Genomic DNA, 21,293 nt, shown 5'->3' with positions numbered 1-21,293 from the left:
GAAAAATGAAAATATCTTAGCTGAAAATGACTCTTACCTTGCTAAAATGTTTATTTATGCACCCTAGTCTTACTATTCTCACTTATAAATATGAAAAAGATGATGCATCAACACTATCAATTCCCTTTACAATCTTAAACACCTCAATCAAATCCTCCTTCAAAATAAAACAGTTTGAGAGATTTCAGCTTCTCCTCGTATGACAACCCCTCCATCCCAGGCACCATTCTAGTAACCCTTCTCTGAACTCTTTCCAACAATTCAAAGTCCTTCCTAAGGTAATGAATCCAAGACTGAACAAAATGTTCCAACTGTAGCCTAACCAACTGACCAGTGCAATGAAATTATAACATATTTAGACTTGTATTCAATATTTCTGTACTGCATCACCTCCTATAACATTTTTCTTCCTATTCTGTGCACCTGGTGGCTTCCAGCTTGACATATTTGATACATCAAAAAGTTCAGTACTTTACAAATGACGTAGTTGTGCCGGCCAGAAAGCCAAGTTAAACTGCGTGATGAAAAGAGTGTTGATACTGTACTGCCATATAACTCAGTACATACAGTCTTGACCAAAACGTTTGTAAAATGTTTTATATTGATGTTATTGTTTACATGCATGGAATAGTTATTGAGTAAATGCCCGAGTTGTAACAGAGAAGGTAGCGCATGATCGGACAAACATGTACGAGTTATTATTCTAGTCTGTATAAGTCATTTTGAGCATTTGATCGTTCAAACACACATACACACCTGCTTTGTATAAAAGGGTGTGCTCTTGGTATAATATTTTTCGAAATAAAATAACGCTTTGTTCAGAATATTTCTCTGTACTGTCATACCTTGTCACATACCAAAAGTTATAGGTCGTCAAATTGTTAGAATGTCCAAAAATGGCATGAAACAAATGGACATTGCCAGAACAGTAGGATTCCTCCAGTGTACTGTACCCAAAATCCTAGAGCGTCATTGGAGTACAGGAAACGTTATTCCAGAAAAGTCTATTGGTAGATGCCAAAAACTACTTCCCGAGATGACCGTGTTTTGATTAGGTTAACACGTCAATGTCGAAAGAAGTCTTGCAACACCTTTCGACAGGAATGATATGAACACATTCATTCCAGGGTATTAAGAGGAATAATGAATGAGAGACTAACTAAATAAGGTTATTTTACAAGAAAGCTATCTGCAAACCAATATTAACCAGAATTTACTGCTGTCACCATGTTACTTGGGCAAGACAGCATGCCAACTTACAGTTAGAACAGTGGCGACATGTGATCTTTTCAGATGAGTCCCGTTAAGCTGATGGTAGAATTCGTTTTCGTCGTTTGCTGGAAGAACAGATGAGGGAAGACTGTCCTCCCAACAGGAAACAATATATTCAGATATGCAGCAAATAACCCATAGATGCCCAGTAAAATACCAAACAATGACACAGTTTTACAATGAATTCCATAATATACAAAACTGATACCATATGCAAAATGTATTTTGTACATTTGACCTCATCAGTTTCACGTTTATATCACCCGTTGTCCTTAAGATCCCATGTTTTTTTCAGTAATTATCACAGAAAAGTAGGTGAGATCACATGCATTAGCATGATATTCACAGCATAAGTTATTTTCAGTCTCTCTCATGTAAACTAAAAGCGGAAGTAGGTTTTTACAGTGTCAATCTCTGTAACGTTTTCTTTGGTACAGTCATCTATTAACGAACAATGTTCCAAAGATAAAAAACCAATAACATCGCAAAATGAATTATAAATATATAGAATACAAAACTATTTTCAACCGAAGTATAAGACTTTCAGTCATATATATTTTCTTCTTTTGAAGTGAACTTTATTACAACTTTCTTATTCATCTAAAATTATATCCTTGACTACATATTAAAATGATTTTCAGCAACACCTTAAATTCTTTTTTTTACTTATAATTTTGATAGGTGACATTTTAAATTAAATATACTCAAAACAAGTATTTAGATTGGGTCCTTTGCTGCTGTCTTTTGTAGTACTATAGCTACAATGCAAGGACTCTTAAAACCTTTTGACATTGGTAGCCGTAAAATCTTCTAAATTCTTCTGCCTTTTAAAATTTTGCTTGAAACTCTAACTTTTCGGTCTTGACTTAGGTTAAAAGTCACAATTTCCTTAGTAATTCACTTGCAATGGCCTTTGCAACCGCAAATCTGTTTAAAAAAGGCAAAAAACTCTTCGAATTGTTTTTGTGTAAAGTTGAAAAATTAAACAGCACTGAGAATGTTTTTATTGAAGAGTACATTATTCAAACTAAACAAACACATACACACACACAAAAAGTAGAAACTTTTCACACTAGATGTTAGGGACTATATTCAATATCTTAATGCGAGCGTATTTTCCACTACCTCATTGTTAGGTATTGCATTTAGAGTGTTATATACATCTCCAATTTAGTAGTTCATGACATTAATAGTGACAATTTCAGCTTCTCAACTAGCTCATAGCGAGGGTTGCTTCGTTTTTTTTTATTCTTAATATTCACTGAGACACTTTGATTAAAAACACTAAAATGTAACTCTAGAAGACAAGAAAGAGCCATTCAGTGTCGAATTCATCCTTTCTCTAGAAGATGTTGCCCTTGATACTGTCTTTGAAAGATTTGAGCGACTCCTGTAGCATAGTGAAAACTGGGGATTTCTTTATAATGCCAAATAACTATCCGATATAACATCGCTTACAAAACATTGAAACAATTTACAATTGCAGCTGGAAAACTGACATCTCAGACTTTACCGGACTTAGACTGTGTGAAGAGCTGAAATGTCCATAGTATTTATACTGCAGTAGTGCCTGACACTACATCATATCCACTATGATGGTCCTAGATTTTAAACCTCATTGTACTACATTACACGACGTTCATCGAAATGTGTGAAGTACTTATCGCATTTTTAACGTGCTTGTTTATTTCAAAACTAATTCTTATCAAAACGTTTCTGCAATTGGTAAGAGCAAGTGACTTACATCTGCATGATTTCAGCCGTAAACGATATCACCTCCATAATTAATAACAGTGATCAGGTTGACGAGTTTTGCAACATAAACTGTGAGTTGGGATAACCACGTGTAACAGGGTAGTGTTGATGACTTGACTCCTGCATAAAAAAAACGTGGATGAGTGTAATAAAGAACTGAATATCTACATTTTATAATAACGAAGTAACTGCAGTGTAATTATTACGCCAGTAAGAGTTTGTAAAGAAAAGGATTGAGCTTCATTTCTATTGATCTACTGTATCGCTATGATAGGTATAGGTTCGGTCCTGAATTACAGATGGCATGGAGAAATTTTACTGGAGTCGGCAGTAGTTCCTTAATTACATTTATCATTTGTTTTTACAGTTGTATTGTTAGAATTAGGTTTCACGTTATGAATATCGTCTGCTCAAAATCTAAAATTTTGCCAAAAAAAGAAATAAAATTATATAGTGATATCGGTTTCAAATAAACACGCTTCTTTCACAATTGTAAATTAAACAACTTAGAGAGATTTTGTTGTTCTTATTTTCTTGAGAACAAAGATAGGTATATTTCCATTTCTATTGTTATCGGTTATAAATAGTTCTTCCCTTTGAGAAACATTTATTCATTTTAATGGAAATCAACATAAAAGTGTTGTCTGTTTGAAAACCACTTTTGAAACTATGTGGCTTGGTGTTACATAATTGCATGAGAAATGTTTTTATTAGTGAACATACAATAAATTCTTTGTTACTTATATAAGATTAAATAAGTTCTAAGATCCTTTTTCTAAACTAGCTGAGGCTACCCGTTAAAGAAGCAAAAACTGTATAAAGAACAATGTTGGATAATGTTCCTCTTGCCTCTTCCTTTTGTTATTAAATCCCTAATGACCTCATTAGATGCTAATTGCATACTCTGCTTTGTGGAAGGAAATAATTGACTCATTTAACTGATTAAGCACTTGTGCCTTTAAATTCAAAACCAAAATTCTACAAAAAATGGAAATGTGCCATATTACAGGATGATTTTTATTACTCTTCTCGGGCAAAAATTCTAAAGCAAAATATCCCATGTATTTCCACAAACAGTGTCCAGTTACCATAAAAAAATTACGGTAATCGAGCGAGTCGACTGTGGGCGATGAATGTTAATTTAAAGTTACTATGACATGCTATAACTTGCATTGGAGGTAAATGTTTAGTTAATATTGTCTTTTTGCGTTTCATTTTGTTAATATGTCCAATCCTAATGCAAAATAGTTTCATTTTGTTAATATGTCCAATCCTAATGCAAAATAGTTTCATTTTGTTAATATGTCCAATCCTAATGCAAAATCGTTTTATTTTGCAAAATTGGTTGAGGTAATCTTACTATATAGATGATCTATTATACGTGCTTTTCTAACTATGAGAATAATTTTACAAATATTTGGTTAATCACTCATGATAAACAGAAACAGCAGTACTTTTTGGACTCTCGGCAGCTAGTTCTTTAATGACAAAAAATCAATCAATACATCAAGGGAAAGTAAAAAATGTTTGAAATGCCTTAACAGACCTGAAAATACTAAAAATCCAATATAGTATCTAAATGTTCTACATTCTTGGCGGTGAATTAATCAAATCTGTCAAATATTTTTTCATCTGGGCAACATGTCTTAGCAAAAAACTTTTCAAAGATTTTCAATAAATCAGACAGATATAGGATCATCAATTTACGTAATTTCTGACTTGTAAGGTTGTAGACCGAAACATGTAGCATTCTAGATGGTTTTTAATCTTACAATTCCTACATGTCCATTTGGAATTACCGAAAAGAGAAAAAATAAAATAATAATATCATCGCACTCCATTTGCTTCAACTTTCTACTTTATGAGACTTTTTTCTCAAGGCTGATTGAGATTGGCATTTTAATTCATATTTGCGTGACAGCTTTATCTCTCTCGGTCCGATGAGATTTATAGTTTTAAGCGAAAAATCTTGCATTGTTACTATTGGATTAAACAAACAAAATATAGTTCAAGCGCTAAGTGTGCATGTTTCTGGATAGATATCTAGTTTGGAGCATCCAAGGCCGTGTCAGTGATTTAAGGTGATATAATAGTATCCTTACATCTTAGATTTTTAGCGCATCCTTTTGAGAAAACACTGGGCAAATAAATCACTTGTTACTCTCTAAATGGGTATTCTATTTTCAAATAACATTATTTGTTAAATGTCGCACAACAAATACCTATCATAGTAAAGTTGTTTGTTTTCTGTCCCAGATTGAGGTAGTGTATTAATGGTAAAAAAAGAAGTAGTAATAAGGTTCAATGGTGGATCTAGGGTCTAATCCTAGAGAAGGCCACATGATGGGGATGATAGGGCACTTGGTGAGGCGATAACCATGTGCGCAATTTAAATTTAATGGCATTTTGTTCTATGTAGACCACGCGTATATTCAAATCAATAGATATATATAATCTAATGGTAAAGTGCACGTTTTATAACTTGTCGCGTACTAAAAGGTAAGCCTTTGAATTAATAAATAATGCCTACTTATGGCCTTCAGCCGAAAGAAATGGACAATTGACAAACAAACTTTTTGTACTTGTTTTCACTCATAAGAACTCGGGACTCTTGCGTCTGTCAGTGATAAGAAAGTATTGCTGTATAGGATGATAACCACCATTAATGATTGAAGACAAGAATACAATGTATGCTTGATTTTTTATATTTAATGTTTCAGGTTGAACGAAATCATACGTGGTACTTTATTTAAACGGCAATTTCAGAGACCTCGAGATTCGGGTACAATCGTCCTCAGATGAAACAACGGTAAGTTTATGGACTTATAACGCTAGAATCCAGGGTTCTACTTCCCGTAGTGAACCCAGCAGGTATCCCAATGTGACTCTGATATAAAACAAACAGCGTCAAATACAATCATTCCTTATTTAAAAATTCTGACCTATCATCAACGTCAGCTACCCACAGGATTACTCTTAACTGAATAGAAGGATGATTGTCACGAATATAACGCACCTACAGTTATAAATGCGGCTCGAACCTTGAACGTTCAGATCCGCAACTACACACAAGTATTTAATTTTTTCCATCTGCAGCATTAATTTTAAAAGTGATATTACTTGAAACCATACGGTGCCTCACATATTCCAGAACGGAAACTCTAAATTACCTGTATTGGCGTATAATCCGCAATTTTTGTAATAATATAACTATTTCCACTTAAGCATTAGATTAATTGCAATACTATTTTTATATTTATTGATTATATCATGTGTTGTTTTCGCGCTGTATAATGGTAGGCAAAACATTAAAAAGGTTTGTTTCATTGAATTGCTAAAACCATCTTTGTACAGTGATTAGCCAGGAATTAATCAGGAAGAGATGTGTATCCTATGTTAATCATTTCAAACAATTTCCGAACATTAAAGAAAACATCATGACAAATGAATGTATAGCCTTGAAATCAATTTGTATATATTCGTAAGGAACAAAGTAAGAATATTCGAAAATAGGTCCTTGTACACACTATAATATGACTAATTCGTAGCAATAAGATGATACTATTCATTTTACCTTTCCCATTTAATTTTATCTTTGGGTAAAAGACAAGAAACCCAAATACGAAAGTAATAATATGAAATGAAATATGATCCATAAAAGTATTAATAGATAGTAAAACTCAAATATTTTTCTATATTAAAGTTTCGTGGAATTTATGTTGTTATATTTTATTGAATGCATAAAACATTATTATAATCTTTTGACAGATAGAGCTCTTCTCCTTAACAAAATCACCTGATTGTTACCAAGTGTAATCCAATTGACATGACTTCATTTGGTTGTAAAATAATTATATAGCTTCATACTAATTTTATTATTTAGTTCAAAAACAAGTGAAGGCTCTTAGTCTAACTGTAAGAGTTTTAATTAGAAATTAGTTCAACATAAATCCACAGTTAATTGTGACATTTGTTACAATATCAGTTACTAAAAGCTTTACTGTATATTTCAAGAAATAATATTTTGCTTTTGTAACTTTTGAAGTTTTAATCATCCATTGTATAATCAATTGAATCGCTTCACAAAATGTATTTATAAAGATGTCTTAAAATTAAATATAAATGTTATACGTGTCGTATTTTGAGTTGTCTTTTATTTCCCACAGCAAACATACATTTATATAAGAGTTGAAGAATGGGTAACATTGACGATACTATTTTTTTTTCTGAGTTATTCAATTGACAAGCTATTTAAAATACAAAAATAAATAAGAAGCCCAATATATCATTTAATTTACCAGTGATGAATCGCATGGTAGATTGGGCATAATACGTATTTTTAGTAACTATAGGTGATGTTTCACTAAAATTTGAATAAAATGTAACCAGTACATAAATAATTTATCATTCTCACACACATTATTTTATTTTTTAAATCAAAATGTAATTTTCAAGTTGATATAATTGATTTTCATTTTTTGGTATTGAAAACTTTCTTGAGCATGTGTTAGTGTAATCAAATTAATGGTTTAACGCTAAAGACATTGTACCGTCATTTTCAAAACGTTTATACATTCAATCAGGAAAGAAACTATTTATATCTTATCATAATAAAAATAAATAAAAATATTTTTTTTTTTGCTGAGTTTCACTTAGCGTCTATTTCATAAGTCTCAGAATTGTTATAATTATTGTCGCGGAAGTGTTGTAATTCAGATACTTCATTTAAATACATAGATATTCGGAAAAGCAACTAGATTATTGAATCTTATTAGTAGTAGCAATTAGGACATTCTTTACTGCGAGTGTCCTTGATCTACATAAAATGGAACATAGATTATTGAATAAACTATGTGCATTAAATGCATAATAATAGGTAATCATACAAAAAATGACAAAATATCGTACTTCTTATATTTTTAAGCGAAACTTATGATTCGAGCTTTGTAGAATGTCATACGACACGAGTTAATAAAACAAAACATGATAAATAGTGCATAATGATCAGTATATTAATATAGAATTTCTGTGTCACTACTTTTTTTTAAGTTAAGCACAAAGCTACACAATGGGCTATCTATGCTCTGACCACCACGGGTATCGAATTGTAATTCCGAAGACATTCCGCTGTGCCACTGGGGGGGGGGGGGGCTGTGTCACTACAATGATATTGTTTTAACCGGTATACTAATGTAGAATTTCTGTGTCACTGCAATGATATTGTTTTGACCAGTATACTAATGTAGAATTTCTGTGTCACTAACATAATATTGTTTTGGCCGGTATACTAATGTTAGATTTCTGTGTCAGAGACATAATACTGTTCTGACCAGCACTAATGTTAAATCTCTGTGTCACTAACATAATATTGTTCTGGCCAGCACTAATGTTACATCTCTGTGTCACTAACATAATATTGTTCTGACCAGCACTAATGTTAAATCTCTGTGTCACTAACATAATATCGTTTTGACCAGCACTAATGTCAAATCTCTGTACTACTGATATAACATTATTATGATTGGTATTAATGTTGAATCACTGTGCCACTAACATATTGTTTCGACCACTAATTGTGTTAAATCTCTGTGTCACTAACGTAATGTTTTATTGTTTTTTATTTATTTGGCCAGTACAGGCATAGGAATCAATATGATATTAGCACCGCTACAATCACAAGAGTGTTTCTTTGTGTATATGTGTGATGGTGAGGCGAAATATTGTTTTTTGATGCTATTTAACTTTTTTTGCAAAATGTACTAATAATAAAGTAATTTCGTACATTCAGTCACACTGTTGTTTATGTAGTAAAATTTAACGTTAAATTTACCCGATTTTAAACTTACAATATTCTTCAACTTAAACTATACATAAACTTCCAACTTTTAACAACGCTATAGTTCGACTAAGCCGTTCCTACGTCTATGTCGCAAATAACTAGAATAATCTTCTTTCTCTTTTCGTACACTTGTGACTTCTCAATATTCTATTCCCCACTTATTGATCCAAACTCATTTAATATGAAACGGTCTTACGGTACGTTTGATAATTCCATGTAGTAACTCTTGATAATTACTGCGTAATAAAGTTTTATTAAAAATGGCGAATATCAGATTGGTAGCAAAATTAGCCAAACCGTTCAACGGGTTGACTAAATTATAGTTTTCAGCCTCATAAAGAATCCATTCGTTCAAGGATTACTACATGTTGTCATTAAAATGTTTATATGCAACAGGATTCACAGCGCAACAGAAGAGCTTCAAAATTACCGTATGTTTACATAGAATTCATATAACTACACACTCTATCAAAGAGCACCATGGCTGGAAAGAGAATATTAGTAAATACCTATACAATAATTTATAAAATATATATATTTTCATCTGTTTTTAAACAATATCACATAATTTCATAAAAGTATGGGTACTGCATAAAATAAATACATAAACAATATGTAGTCCAACCCTATAAAGCCAATTAAAAGTTACTGATAAAACGAAATAAAAAAGATGCAATACACATAATTATATGCAAGTTAAAATAGAAGAACACTCCCACTAATCATAATTTGAAAAAACATAAAAAACTTAGTTTCTCTGCATTTGCTTTACATTCTTCGCTTTAACTAAAACAAAACAATATAAATTACATAACAGTTGTTACCGATAAAAAAATGTCAGAATATATAATACATAAATTTCGCAATCAGAAATTGAAATAAAACACACCCACAGCTCATTAGTCACTGCAGTAACAAGAAGTTCGAAGATTTGACAGGAAAAATGAAAAGTTATTGACTTCTTACGAGAGAGAAAAAAAAGAGTCAAACTAAACTACATACGATAAATACATTTTATTCACTAGAAAGCAAAAATCAAATGAATTAAAAAAGTTACTCAATAAACTGAAGTTGGCACATGTATAGGTGATATTGGACACAAATACAACCATACCACGACCTAGTGGGTATTACCTGTAACTACTTAATTAAGTAAGAATTAATTATTATACAAGAGTTTAGTACCTGGTAGCGGCCTATCACATGCATATATATATATATTTATCTTGAGCTTGAACATTAAATTGATTTTCAAGTTTCTTTTAGCGATTTTAAGTGGATCAGACAAATATTTATTATAATTATCCTGTCATTCAAAATTCAAGAAGACATGCAGTATAATTTTATACAGCTACATTTGTGTAACTCATAACACAATAAATATGCTGAAACAGATGCTTATTTGTTGATAATGTGTATTACGTTGTCCGTCATGGATTTAATTGTAATAGTAACAAATAAAATATAAGAGTTATATTTAGTATGTGTGTAATTTATCCTCTTTATAAATCCAAGTGATTTTTGTTGTGAAAAGTTCAACAGTTACTGTCGTGTCTATTTACAATTATGAAGGACACTTTAAAGCAGAAAATATTACTATATTTATAGTAGTCCCCCTGTCTCGTCTCTTCCAAACATTTTTACTCAAAAATATCAACAACTTGCTAGTATAATTTTGGGAAAACGCCAAGCTCAGTTGGTGAAATCATTTGCTAACGAATGAAGCATTGTTATTTGATGACGAGGAACCCGCTTTGAGACTAATAATGGTTGGAGACGGCTTGAATGGGTAATGAAGAAAAATTTTAATATAAGTTTAACATAACAGCAAATGTACAACGTTTCGACAAGGTTTTGTCATCATCAGGTACATTTGCTGTTATGTTAAACTTTTATTAAAGTTTATCTTCATTACCCATTCAAGCCGTCTCCAACCATTATAAAGCATTGTTAGTTGTGTTAATATCAATGTCATTGTTGAGGTCCTTTAATTGAAAAAGTTACTTAGTTCACCTGCAAATCAGAAAATCCACGACAGCAAGAAGTTGTTGAGCGTATCGTGAGTTAGAGATTGGAGAATAAATGAACACTGTCTTCAATCTCTTTTGTATGCCATGGATTTAATAGGACTTATTAGGTTCTTCCTCTCACCCAAATAAGTAGGCTCTCCTTGATTGCTTGATATTCAAATCTGTTAGAATTTGATATAATTTTGTCAACCATCAACTCTAAACTATCATCCTTTTTTATATGTGATCCTGCTTTTCATTTTGTGGGTTTCATCATATTAGTTATTAGTAGTTTTGCTTGACCTCAAAATAATCTGAATATATCAAGATTTTTACTCTAGTAACTCGTAATTATCTGTTCTACATTTGGCTTCTTTGACATGCACTCTTTCTTATGATCTTATGGTAATAAGTTGTGATGAAGCTTAACTTTTACAGTGCAGTCGTCAGATTTTTCATTCACTGGACCTTAATTAAGGTTGTTGTTGATTGTACTTATTTCAGATTACTTGTAAATGTAGAACCTGGCTTTGACCTTTTAGTTCTCATACTTTTTCTGGTTTTGTCGTTTTTCAGATAGAACAACTCTTATTGTATTGTTCAATAAATTATGGTGGTCCATTTTCTCTTTGATGTGGCAAATAACTAGCCTATGCAAGGAAAGTTGATGAGTATTTCAATTTACTGGGTAGCCAAAACTGCTAGCATCCTTGATGCTTAGAAGATACTTTTTGGCTTTAAAACCCATCTATTACTTACACTCATCCATTCATTGACTTTTATAACACTGATTCTAATGGTTTGGTTACAGAAAGTTATTTTTGATTAAAGATTGGGACATAGTTACTCTTAAAGATGGCACTCCCATTCATGTAGACTCTCAAATTGGAAAAAAAATGCTTCTTTTGACCTTCGTATTGTTAACAGTCTCAAATGGCAAGTGTATTTGAATAGTTCATGTTGACAATTTTGGTAGCTATTATTTCCCTTGCTTTAAATACTATGTTTTTTGTTCTAAGCTCTCTTATGCAATGGGAAAGGTGTATTATTCTTGAAAAGACATATTTTTGGTTTGTTTTTTAAGATTCTACTCCAGAGTATATTTTGCTAAGTTATTTAGAAGTTCTTGTTAAGTGTTCTCAACCGCATCCCCGCATTACAGTTTTACTAAAGTACTTTATTAGAGATTGCAAAATATAACAAAGATGTGGCCATGAATCTTCAAACTTAATGACATCTGTCCCGAATCTCCAGTGAAGTGTCCGAAAATTATTAGCATTTTCCTTGTGCTAAGATTAAGCACTATATTATAACTTTAAAGACCTCAAGCCAGTGAAAATATCTACTAAACAATAAAAAAATGTTACACGAATTTGAAGTATCTTTCTTGAATTTTACTATGTTTGCCAATTGAAATTTTTCTGCATTGTCGTAATTTACAACTTACAGACTTGCTACATGGAACTCAGAATATTTGTCAGCTATACAACAGTCAGCCTTTAACGTAGCCTTAATATTTTAAGTGCCAACTTTCACTTTTCTTGATAGCTGATTGGCCCACTCTTCTCCTTCTCTAGTACTATTGAATGATAGACTAAGGATCAACTTTTTAACACACTGCTTCTTCTTCTTTTAAAAATGAATTGTCTTTATTCACTTTGCTGCACTGTGCAATTGGTTGACAGCTATGAAATTTGCAATGTCCATTTTTCTTTGCAGATTAACGTTGCAAAATCCCTCTTAACACTCATTGTGGTTTTCTCAAAGGCATTTATAATTTTAGGTTAAGTCAAACCATAATTCATTTACTGACTTTCTTCAAGACCAGCTTGCTAAACTTTTTACCTGTTTAGTGTGTGGATCCTACACTCATTAATGGAGTTCTATCTGTCCAACTTCCTTTGAGAGATATATTCTATATCTTACCACTAATAATTTCTTCTGGACTCTAAAACTTCCTTACCTATCTAGACTAGTGGTTCTTTTGACTCATCCTTTTCTGGAGAAAATGCCAGTGTTCTTGTTTGTTCCCTGGGCAATAGTAAACCATTTTATCACCCTGATCATACAATAATTTTTCTTTTCTCTTTAGCTTGTATTGAACTGGTTCAGAGGGTTATTTCATTTCACCCAACTTTATGTTCTTCAATTCATTTGGCATTATCTAATGTAGTCTGGGAATGGCTCTTTTTGTCATCCAATCCAAACTGAGTCACCTCAGAGTTGGGAGGCCTTGGGCGCCTGACTATATTAGATTTTGGAAAGAGTATGTGCTTATACCTTTATCAAAGAAGCATGAGTCAAAGTTATCATTTATATTCAGTTTCTAATTATTTCTACTGCTTTTTATAACTTATTTGCTATCCTGATTGACTTGTTTCTAGTCTCATGTATGATTCAGCGCACTTTCAATATTATGCCTTCGCAAATGAAATTTATTTTTCACTATAATTCCAATGTTCGTAACTTTCCTTTTCATAAAGACCATCTATGGTGTCTTTTCACAATCTATCTTCACTATTCCTATTTCTACACTAGGCTTCATCATTTTCCGACAGATTTGAACTTCATTCACTTTATTTTCTGCCCATGATTTGGTTTGAATTTCGCGCAAAGCTACACGAGGGCTATCTGCGCTAGCCGTCCCTAATTTAGCAGTGTAAGACTAGATGGAAAGCAGCTAGTCATCACCACCCACCGCCAACTCTTGGGCTGCTCTTTTACCAACGAATAGTGGGATTCACCGTCACATTGTGACGCCCTCACGGCTGAAAGGGCGAGCATGTTTGGTGTGACGGGGATTCGAACCCGAGACCCTCAGATTGCGAGTCGAGCGCCCTAACCACCTGGCCATGCCGGGCCGTCAGGTATTTGTAATAGAAACACTAGGGCATATTATCTGCTGTTTGTTTACTCATTTATAGTTACATTTTCTCGCTTGTGTATAATAAACTGGTACTGGAATTGTTTACATAAACAACACTTTATTCAACATGCGACACATGCCCTAAATGAACAAGTCACAAACTCCAATGATTCAAGCATATTTATCACTAATTTTGAAATATTGATCAGACGGAAGACAGACAGTTAGCAGCACCCGCCGCTACAAGAACTTTTATTATCTTTCACCTGTACAACGGGATTGACTGCTACTTCCATAACGCCTGCACGTAGACATTACGATCGCACTCCCTAAATTGTACCCATATGTATATGAAACATATTTAAAAGGTGTAAATAAAAGTTCAGTCCCATCAAATTGTACCATATTCAATGATAATTACTTTTCTCTGGACACCTCAGTATGATTTCGCCACTCATTTTCTTTTTTCCTAAAAAAGTAGCAGTTCCCTTTATAGATTACTGCCTAAGTACCCACGGATGAAAGTGCATAGCTGATTCAAAGGCAATGCGGCGCGGACCTTGGACCTTCCATTCCCAATCCATTACACTAACGACTCGGCTACACCTGGTCTGTATTAGATAAAAACATTATTTATTATTGTTAATACGAATTTTAATGTTTTGGATGCTTATAGTTAATCATAAGAGAATTAGACCTAATTAACATGGGAAAACAAGATGCACTACCGTGACAAATAAACGACTAATCCATGAAATTTGAAAATATAGCTTTAAAGTTAAATTTTAGTGTTTTATGCTTGTAATTTAACTAGTTAGCAGTTTGTTATTAGTATTAGCAAATATCGTAATTTTTTGACTCAGCTTTAATATTCATGATTAATGAAAATAAACGATCATTTTATATAGTTAATAATCTACGAGAGGTAAAAGAAACATCGAACTTCATACAAATATTAGGCCTATTTTGTACATGTATCGGTTGTAAACTAATATAGGGTTTACTAACTTGATCACAATTTCCATGATTAGTGTTATTGTGAGGTTTGCAGATTGTATTACTACTAGAACTAGTCTCTTTTTCTTGAATTTTGTAAAGATCTAGTACGGAGAAGGTAGAAATAGAATCGGAGAAAACTTTAAAAAGAAGTATTTCACTTTCACTAGCAGGTTAACCTTGGACTTGAATTGGAAACAAGCAACTGAACTGTGTAAGTTGTAACTCTCCACTTATTACACTTTATTATTATTAATTTATATCCTATATTGTATTTATATTGTATCTATAATTATAAATTAGTATTCCAAAATCCATCTTGCATATATTATTATATACAAAGTACGTGACTGATAATAACTTCTGAACAGAGTAAGTTATGCACTTAGAGTGGAGCGAAACAAAAAATACTGAGGCTTGTTAATTTTTTTACAGCAGAACTTGGAAGTTACAATACTTACATTTACAGCAATAAGTTGCATTAGCAATACCTGTACTGTCACTGGCAGTAGTGTCATTAATACAAATAGTAGTACAGTTTTTCACAAATGTACCAGCAAAAATGGTTAAAACAAATTAAAACTTCTCAAACTTTAAGTTCTACAGAATTGGAGCTTCTACCAGAAGGCAAACCATTCCATATATAGGTGTGCCAACCACTTTCTTAGAAAAGTAGTACTGCAGTATAAAATATCTGGAGTCATGCATGTCTGAGTTTTGCAGAGAAAAGGATGGTATTGTGTTTGACTTCTTATTGTGATACTGTATTGCAGTATTCCAAAAGCTTCTGAAATGCTTGGGAGGGTGCACTGGCATGATAAACAAAAATTCTAATAGAAGGGGAAGGCCCAGGTAATAAGGAGAGTATGGCTGATTAGCTGGACACTTTGGGAGAGCAGGAAGAAAAATATAACAAACAGCAAGAGTTTACTAAATATGTAGATTGATAAAAGCTTAGAAGGTGGGCTGGGTATATAAGCAGTATATCTCATCATGTTATTATGCATAAGGGTAAATCCATTGGTTTTTCAAAGTATGACATTTTTTATTTTTTCCTGTGCTGTATCAGATGTGTAGTAAGGAGTGTGAAGTCATCATTATGACTGTTTGCTAGTAATGGTATAATTGCATCAATCTGAAGCATGGAACTTCAAGTAAAGTGCCTTCATGGTTTTTGTTATTTTTCAATAATATATAGACAGTAAGAGACCATTTGGTTCTTTAAGTCTGTCGCTGTACACTCACACTTGAAAAATTTAAATCCACCCTTTACTTTTTCAAAATCTTTGATTCTTCTCTCAAGCTCTTGTAAGGTGCTGACCATCACAACTGCTGATTGCAACCCATGACATAAGGCAATAACTCTGTTAGAAAAATAAAAGTCTTAACTGGAGCCTAGGTTTCCTTTTCTAACTCTTAAACTTATGTCCTCTCATCATATTATCTTTAGAATACAGCACAAAGACATCAGAGGATTTTATCGTATCACTCTTACCTTATCCATAAGATAATCTCTTACCTTTCTTTACTCAAGAGAATATAAGAGATCTTATTCTATCCATTTAATATAACTTTTTCCATCCCTAGAATAATACTAGCAGCCTTTCTCTGAATCTTTTTCAATAATTCAATATTGTTTGTCAGATAAAGAGACCAAAACAGTACACTGTATTCCAGGTGAGGTCTGACTAGTGATTTGCATCAAGAGATAATTACTTCTTTTGACTTGTAGTCAGTATGTATATAAATTCATTTTAAAATGTATAAGTTATACTACTATAAGTAATGGAGCAAAATAACTTAGTCTATTGAAACGTAACATTTTGGGCTATTGCCATTTTTCAGACCTAAATACATACTATTAAAGATTTGAAAGAGGCACTGCAAATTGCACAAGGAGCACCATATGATTTTAACTATACTATATGGGTCGGTGACATTGTACAATAATATGAATAATAAAGAGAACATAATAACACTGTGTTGTTAAAAAAACTTTTCTTTTGAACTATATAAAAGTCTGATATAGTAGATAAGATTAGAAATAATGTAATAAATCCTCTGACCCCATATGAAGATATAATTAATGGAAGTGTTCATTTAATTTATGTAGGTGGAGAGCCTCAAGTTGATGAATAGTCTATTTTTGAGTCATTTCTTTGTACAGTATGGTGCATATTTGAGTCCCACTATAGAGAATTCATCAATTTTATGTTCCCAGCTACTAAAGTGACTTCCAGAGGAATGGTCTTTATCCAGTCTTCTAATGTGACTATTTCTTACTTTCAACTTTGAGTGACTTATTCATCACTACGCCAAGATCGTTTTTTTTTCATCACACTATTGACTTTCTTCCCATTTGTATTAAATGTGTGATCCAAATTATGATAATCCAAATGCATTAGCTGGCACTTTCTGTAATTAAAAGTCATTTGACAAATATTTGTCCAACTTAGCAGTTGATCCTAGTACAGTCATTCAGCAGCCTTTACTAATTATGAATTTATCAATATCATTAATGTAAATATGGAAAAATCAAAGGCCCAAGAACTGATCCCTGAGGCACTCAAATAATAACAGTGATCCAGTTGTATTGGACTCCATTAATAATCTTTTACTTTCTCCCATCCAACTATCCTACAGTCTAATTAACTAGTCTCCAGCCCTTAACAATGCAAGTTTTTAGCTAGTATTTGGTGTGGTACCATGTCAAATGTATTTTGAAAATCAAAGTACACAAAGTCCACGCCCTTTTCATTGTTTGGATAACAAGTAACATCTTTGAAAAAAAAAAGATAACAGATTAGTAAGGCAAAATTCCACTTTGGTGAATCCATATCAGCTTTCTTTTAGGATATCATATTTCACAAATGATTTTGTAAGGTTTGTTTTGTTGTTTTATCACTCTAGAATCCATACTACTACAGAACAAAGAATAACTGGTTTATATTTCCCAGAACAACTGTCTTCACCCCCTCAAAAAAATGGAGTAAATTAACAACTCTCCTACCTTAAGGCACCTGCCATCTGTCTGTTGACCAACTAAAAATGATTTAAGTCAATTCTATAATTTTCAATAGAATACTGAGGCTCAAGAATATTACTGATATATTTTATTGTAAAAACAGAAGATAACATTTAAAAGCTCAGTCATCCCATAGTCTTCAACAAAAACCTTCCCAATAGCAACTTTTTTAGGACCCAATCTTTTTTTTAACAATTTCTATAGCTTTAGCTAAGTACATAGCTTGTTCTGAACAGAAGTTAATATTAATTAACTACTAAGAAATAATTCACTTACTGTTTTCTTAAACACTATCAGCCAGAATTTTGTTAAGTCCTTTTAGACTTCCCATCAATTTAAATGTCTGAATTTATGGCATTTATCCCTGATTTTCTTCTTTATGTCTTTAGTAAGTCAATTAGGTTTGATATACCCAGTTGTACCTTTCCTCTTTTAAGGAACACTCCTATCTTGAATTAAAAGCGATTTATTTTTAAGCATTTTCTAAATTTGTTCCTCCACCCTTTTAGCTCATTGTCCCAATTAATTAATGATAAATTTTGTCTCATAGTCCCAAAATTAGCTTTATGAAAATTCAAAACTAAAACTTCTCTGTTTTCATATCAAAATGTAGCAAAACATCAAAATGATCACTCTTTCCCCAGATATTTCCCCACTTGCACTCTTGCAGCCATGTCTTCATTAGTGGTTAACATTAAATTTGAAATGGCATCTCTGCTGGTTTGTTCTCTGACCATTTGGTGTAGAAAAACATCCTGAATCATTTCAAGACATCTGCCCAGCATTTGACTCGATACAATCCCAGTCAATGTCTAAAATTAAAGTACCCCATTATTGTTGCAAGTTTCCTTCTTAATATCAACCGTGACTTCATTATACTATTTCTTATTAACCTTATCTTTTGGATTAAATGGCATTGAAATGCTTGTTTGTAACCCATATAAATTCAACCTCATAACTACCAAAAAACTAGCATTATTAACTAACTTATAACCTGAAATTTCAAAATAATTCCTATTATCAGTGTTCTTCAAATCTGGCCAAGAGAATCTCTCTCTATCTAAATTTCTTGATAATCTCATAAACCACTGCAAGCAGCAAACAGGTTCAAATCTATTAGACTGGTAACAGAATGCTAATTGAACCTGACTCTGTATTTTTAACTTTTTTTACTACTGTCCACTCTTGTAAACACAGCACCTTTGTTCTCAACCTCCTCCTCCAATCAGCCTTTACCCTAACTATTCATTTTCTATCTTATTTCCTTGTTCTGTGCTCTTCGCCTGCTTTTTGTCTCCTAATAATACAATCTATCCCAAAACTATCTCTAACTTATCCTAAAGTAAAGAAGCTCTGCAAGTGAGTTTTATTTGCAAATTTTTTTTGAGTTGGAGAAAATCACAATAACCGAGATTATAATTATGAGAATTCTTATCAATTAAATTATTCACATTAGTATTCACAGTTACAAAATATTTTTTTATATTTTTTGAGTGTCTCTTGAATACATCTAAGTAATACAATTACTGAAGGCAAGAGAGCATATCTTCTGATAACAGCTTTCTCACAGTTTTTTGTTACATGCTGGAGGGGGAGCGATGGTATTGCAATCGGATCCATGTGTGTGTGGCTGTCTGTGTTTTCACATGCATATTTGAAAACTAATAGACAAATGTAAACGAATATTTTACACAAGATGAGAAATCAGTATGGGACAGTCCTCCCCAAATTTGGTTCAGATCTGGTTTCTGGATCACTTTGAAGCATTTTTTATAATGGGAAGATACAGAATTTTTGTGATTTGGGGTTAATAATCCTGTTGTGTTATTAGATTAGTGCCAAATTTCATGGACACATTAAGGTTTAGACTCCTCATAATACTACAAAAAATGATCCAGATCATTGATCATTCTTGATTTGAGAAAGATTTTCTGAGTTTTTTAAGGTGAGATTTGACATTATCCAATCAATATAAATGCATGCAATCTGTGAAAGGACCAGTGGGGCGAGGGAATGCAATCTCTTGTTGAGGTTGTAAAACTTTTAATCTAAGGGTAAGCATATTCAAGGTTTTTTTTAACTTTAATGTAATATATTACTGTATTTGTTTTACAGTAGCTTACATTAGCCATCTCTTATAAGACACCTGTTCAAGTATTTTTTGCTACAAAGCTCACATACATTTTTCTTTCACATATTTTTGTTAATTTACTATGACTTTGACCCCATTTTTTGTTTAATTTTTTTTTTATTTTGATAATTTCTTAACATTTGGTTTTAAATTTCAAACTAAATAATTTAGCTTCTCTGTTTATATTTGCTTCAGCATGAAGGATGGCAGGAATATTATTTAATAAACTATTCCTAGTTATCTCATGTATATGTGTGTGTGTTTAAAAATATGTATCCATAGAAAAATTACTGCAAAAATGATTCACGTGTTTATCTTAAGGACCAATTAGTTGAACCCTTACTTACAAACGTAAATGATATTTGAGTCATGACTTCATGGGCATCACAAGTACCACTGTATTTCACAAGCTTGAGTGTGTTTACAGTATTTAACAGTATATTATACAGTAAAATTAATTGAAGTAGTGTGGTGTGAGATATGTTTTTATTGCTATCAATAAATCTGAAAGTAAATTTATATTTTGTTGTGCATCATAATACTTTAGGTTATACATGTGTATAGTGTCTTTGGAAATGCCATGAAAATGATTAAATAATCCTGAAGTGTATTAATAATTCTATGAATATGGAAGGTTATTCTTAAAACTTGTTGATATTTTGACCGTTGTACAAACACTAGGTGAAAGTATTATTTATGAATAAAAATGTTAAATTTGAAAAATTTAGCTTGAAGTCAAGCTGTACACATTGCTTTATGTTTACATTCAACAGACAATTTTCATAATATATATAAGAATATTTTGTTTTTATAGACTATTACATGTAGCAGTATTCACTCTCTTTTCTCTTTGTTTAGGATGTTTGAACCTTTTCTCAGTGAGTATGACCAAAATTTGGAGGTGCTACAAAATGAAATCAAACAGTACAAGGTTAGTGTGTATCAATATAATCTATTAATTTTTGAGGCTTGATACTTGCAATAAAATAAAGATGTATTTTTGCAATAGCCTGTCATAAGCTCGCAAGTAAAGTCAACAACTTATTTTTTTATGTCTTCACATCCATACCATTCAAAAAAGTCCTTGAAGCCATGCCTTCTCACTGCTCTTCATTTATCTATTATTAATACATGTATTTCTTCAATGTATGGATATGTAAAACTGCATTGCAGGTTTCCTCAGCAAACAGAAGTGACATTTATCCAATTACTAAGACACAGAGTATAGCTTGCAATCCCGAAAGAATACATTTTTGCCACCACTGATTTCTAAAGGGCTGAGAAGTTACTCATAATTGCATACAAACACATTGAAATATTTTATTGTGTTTAAATTCGATGACGAGGAACCCACTTTGAGACTAATAATGGCTGGAGACGGCTTGAATGGGTAATGAAGA

General features: G+C 32.2%; 1 protein-coding gene across 1 annotated transcript in view; it reads left to right on the top strand.

The window, feature by feature from the left end:
• Window positions 1–886: 886 nt before the first annotated feature.
• Window positions 887–21,293, top strand: part of LOC106474856 (sodium channel and clathrin linker 1-like) — a 72,985-nt gene continuing 52,578 nt past the window's right edge. Inside the window, exons 1-2 of the mRNA XM_022380383.1 lie at window positions 887–1,010; window positions 20,752–20,824. Of these exons, the coding sequence (XP_022236091.1) occupies window positions 887–1,010; window positions 20,752–20,824 (197 nt within the window). The remainder of the gene's footprint in view (window positions 1,011–20,751; window positions 20,825–21,293) is intronic.

This window comes from Limulus polyphemus, unplaced genomic scaffold (assembly GCF_000517525.1).
Source record: "Limulus polyphemus unplaced genomic scaffold, Limulus_polyphemus-2.1.2 Scaffold6, whole genome shotgun sequence".
NCBI classification, from domain to species: domain Eukaryota; kingdom Metazoa; phylum Arthropoda; class Merostomata; order Xiphosura; family Limulidae; genus Limulus; species Limulus polyphemus.
This window is presented reverse-complemented; position numbering and strand designations above follow the sequence as displayed.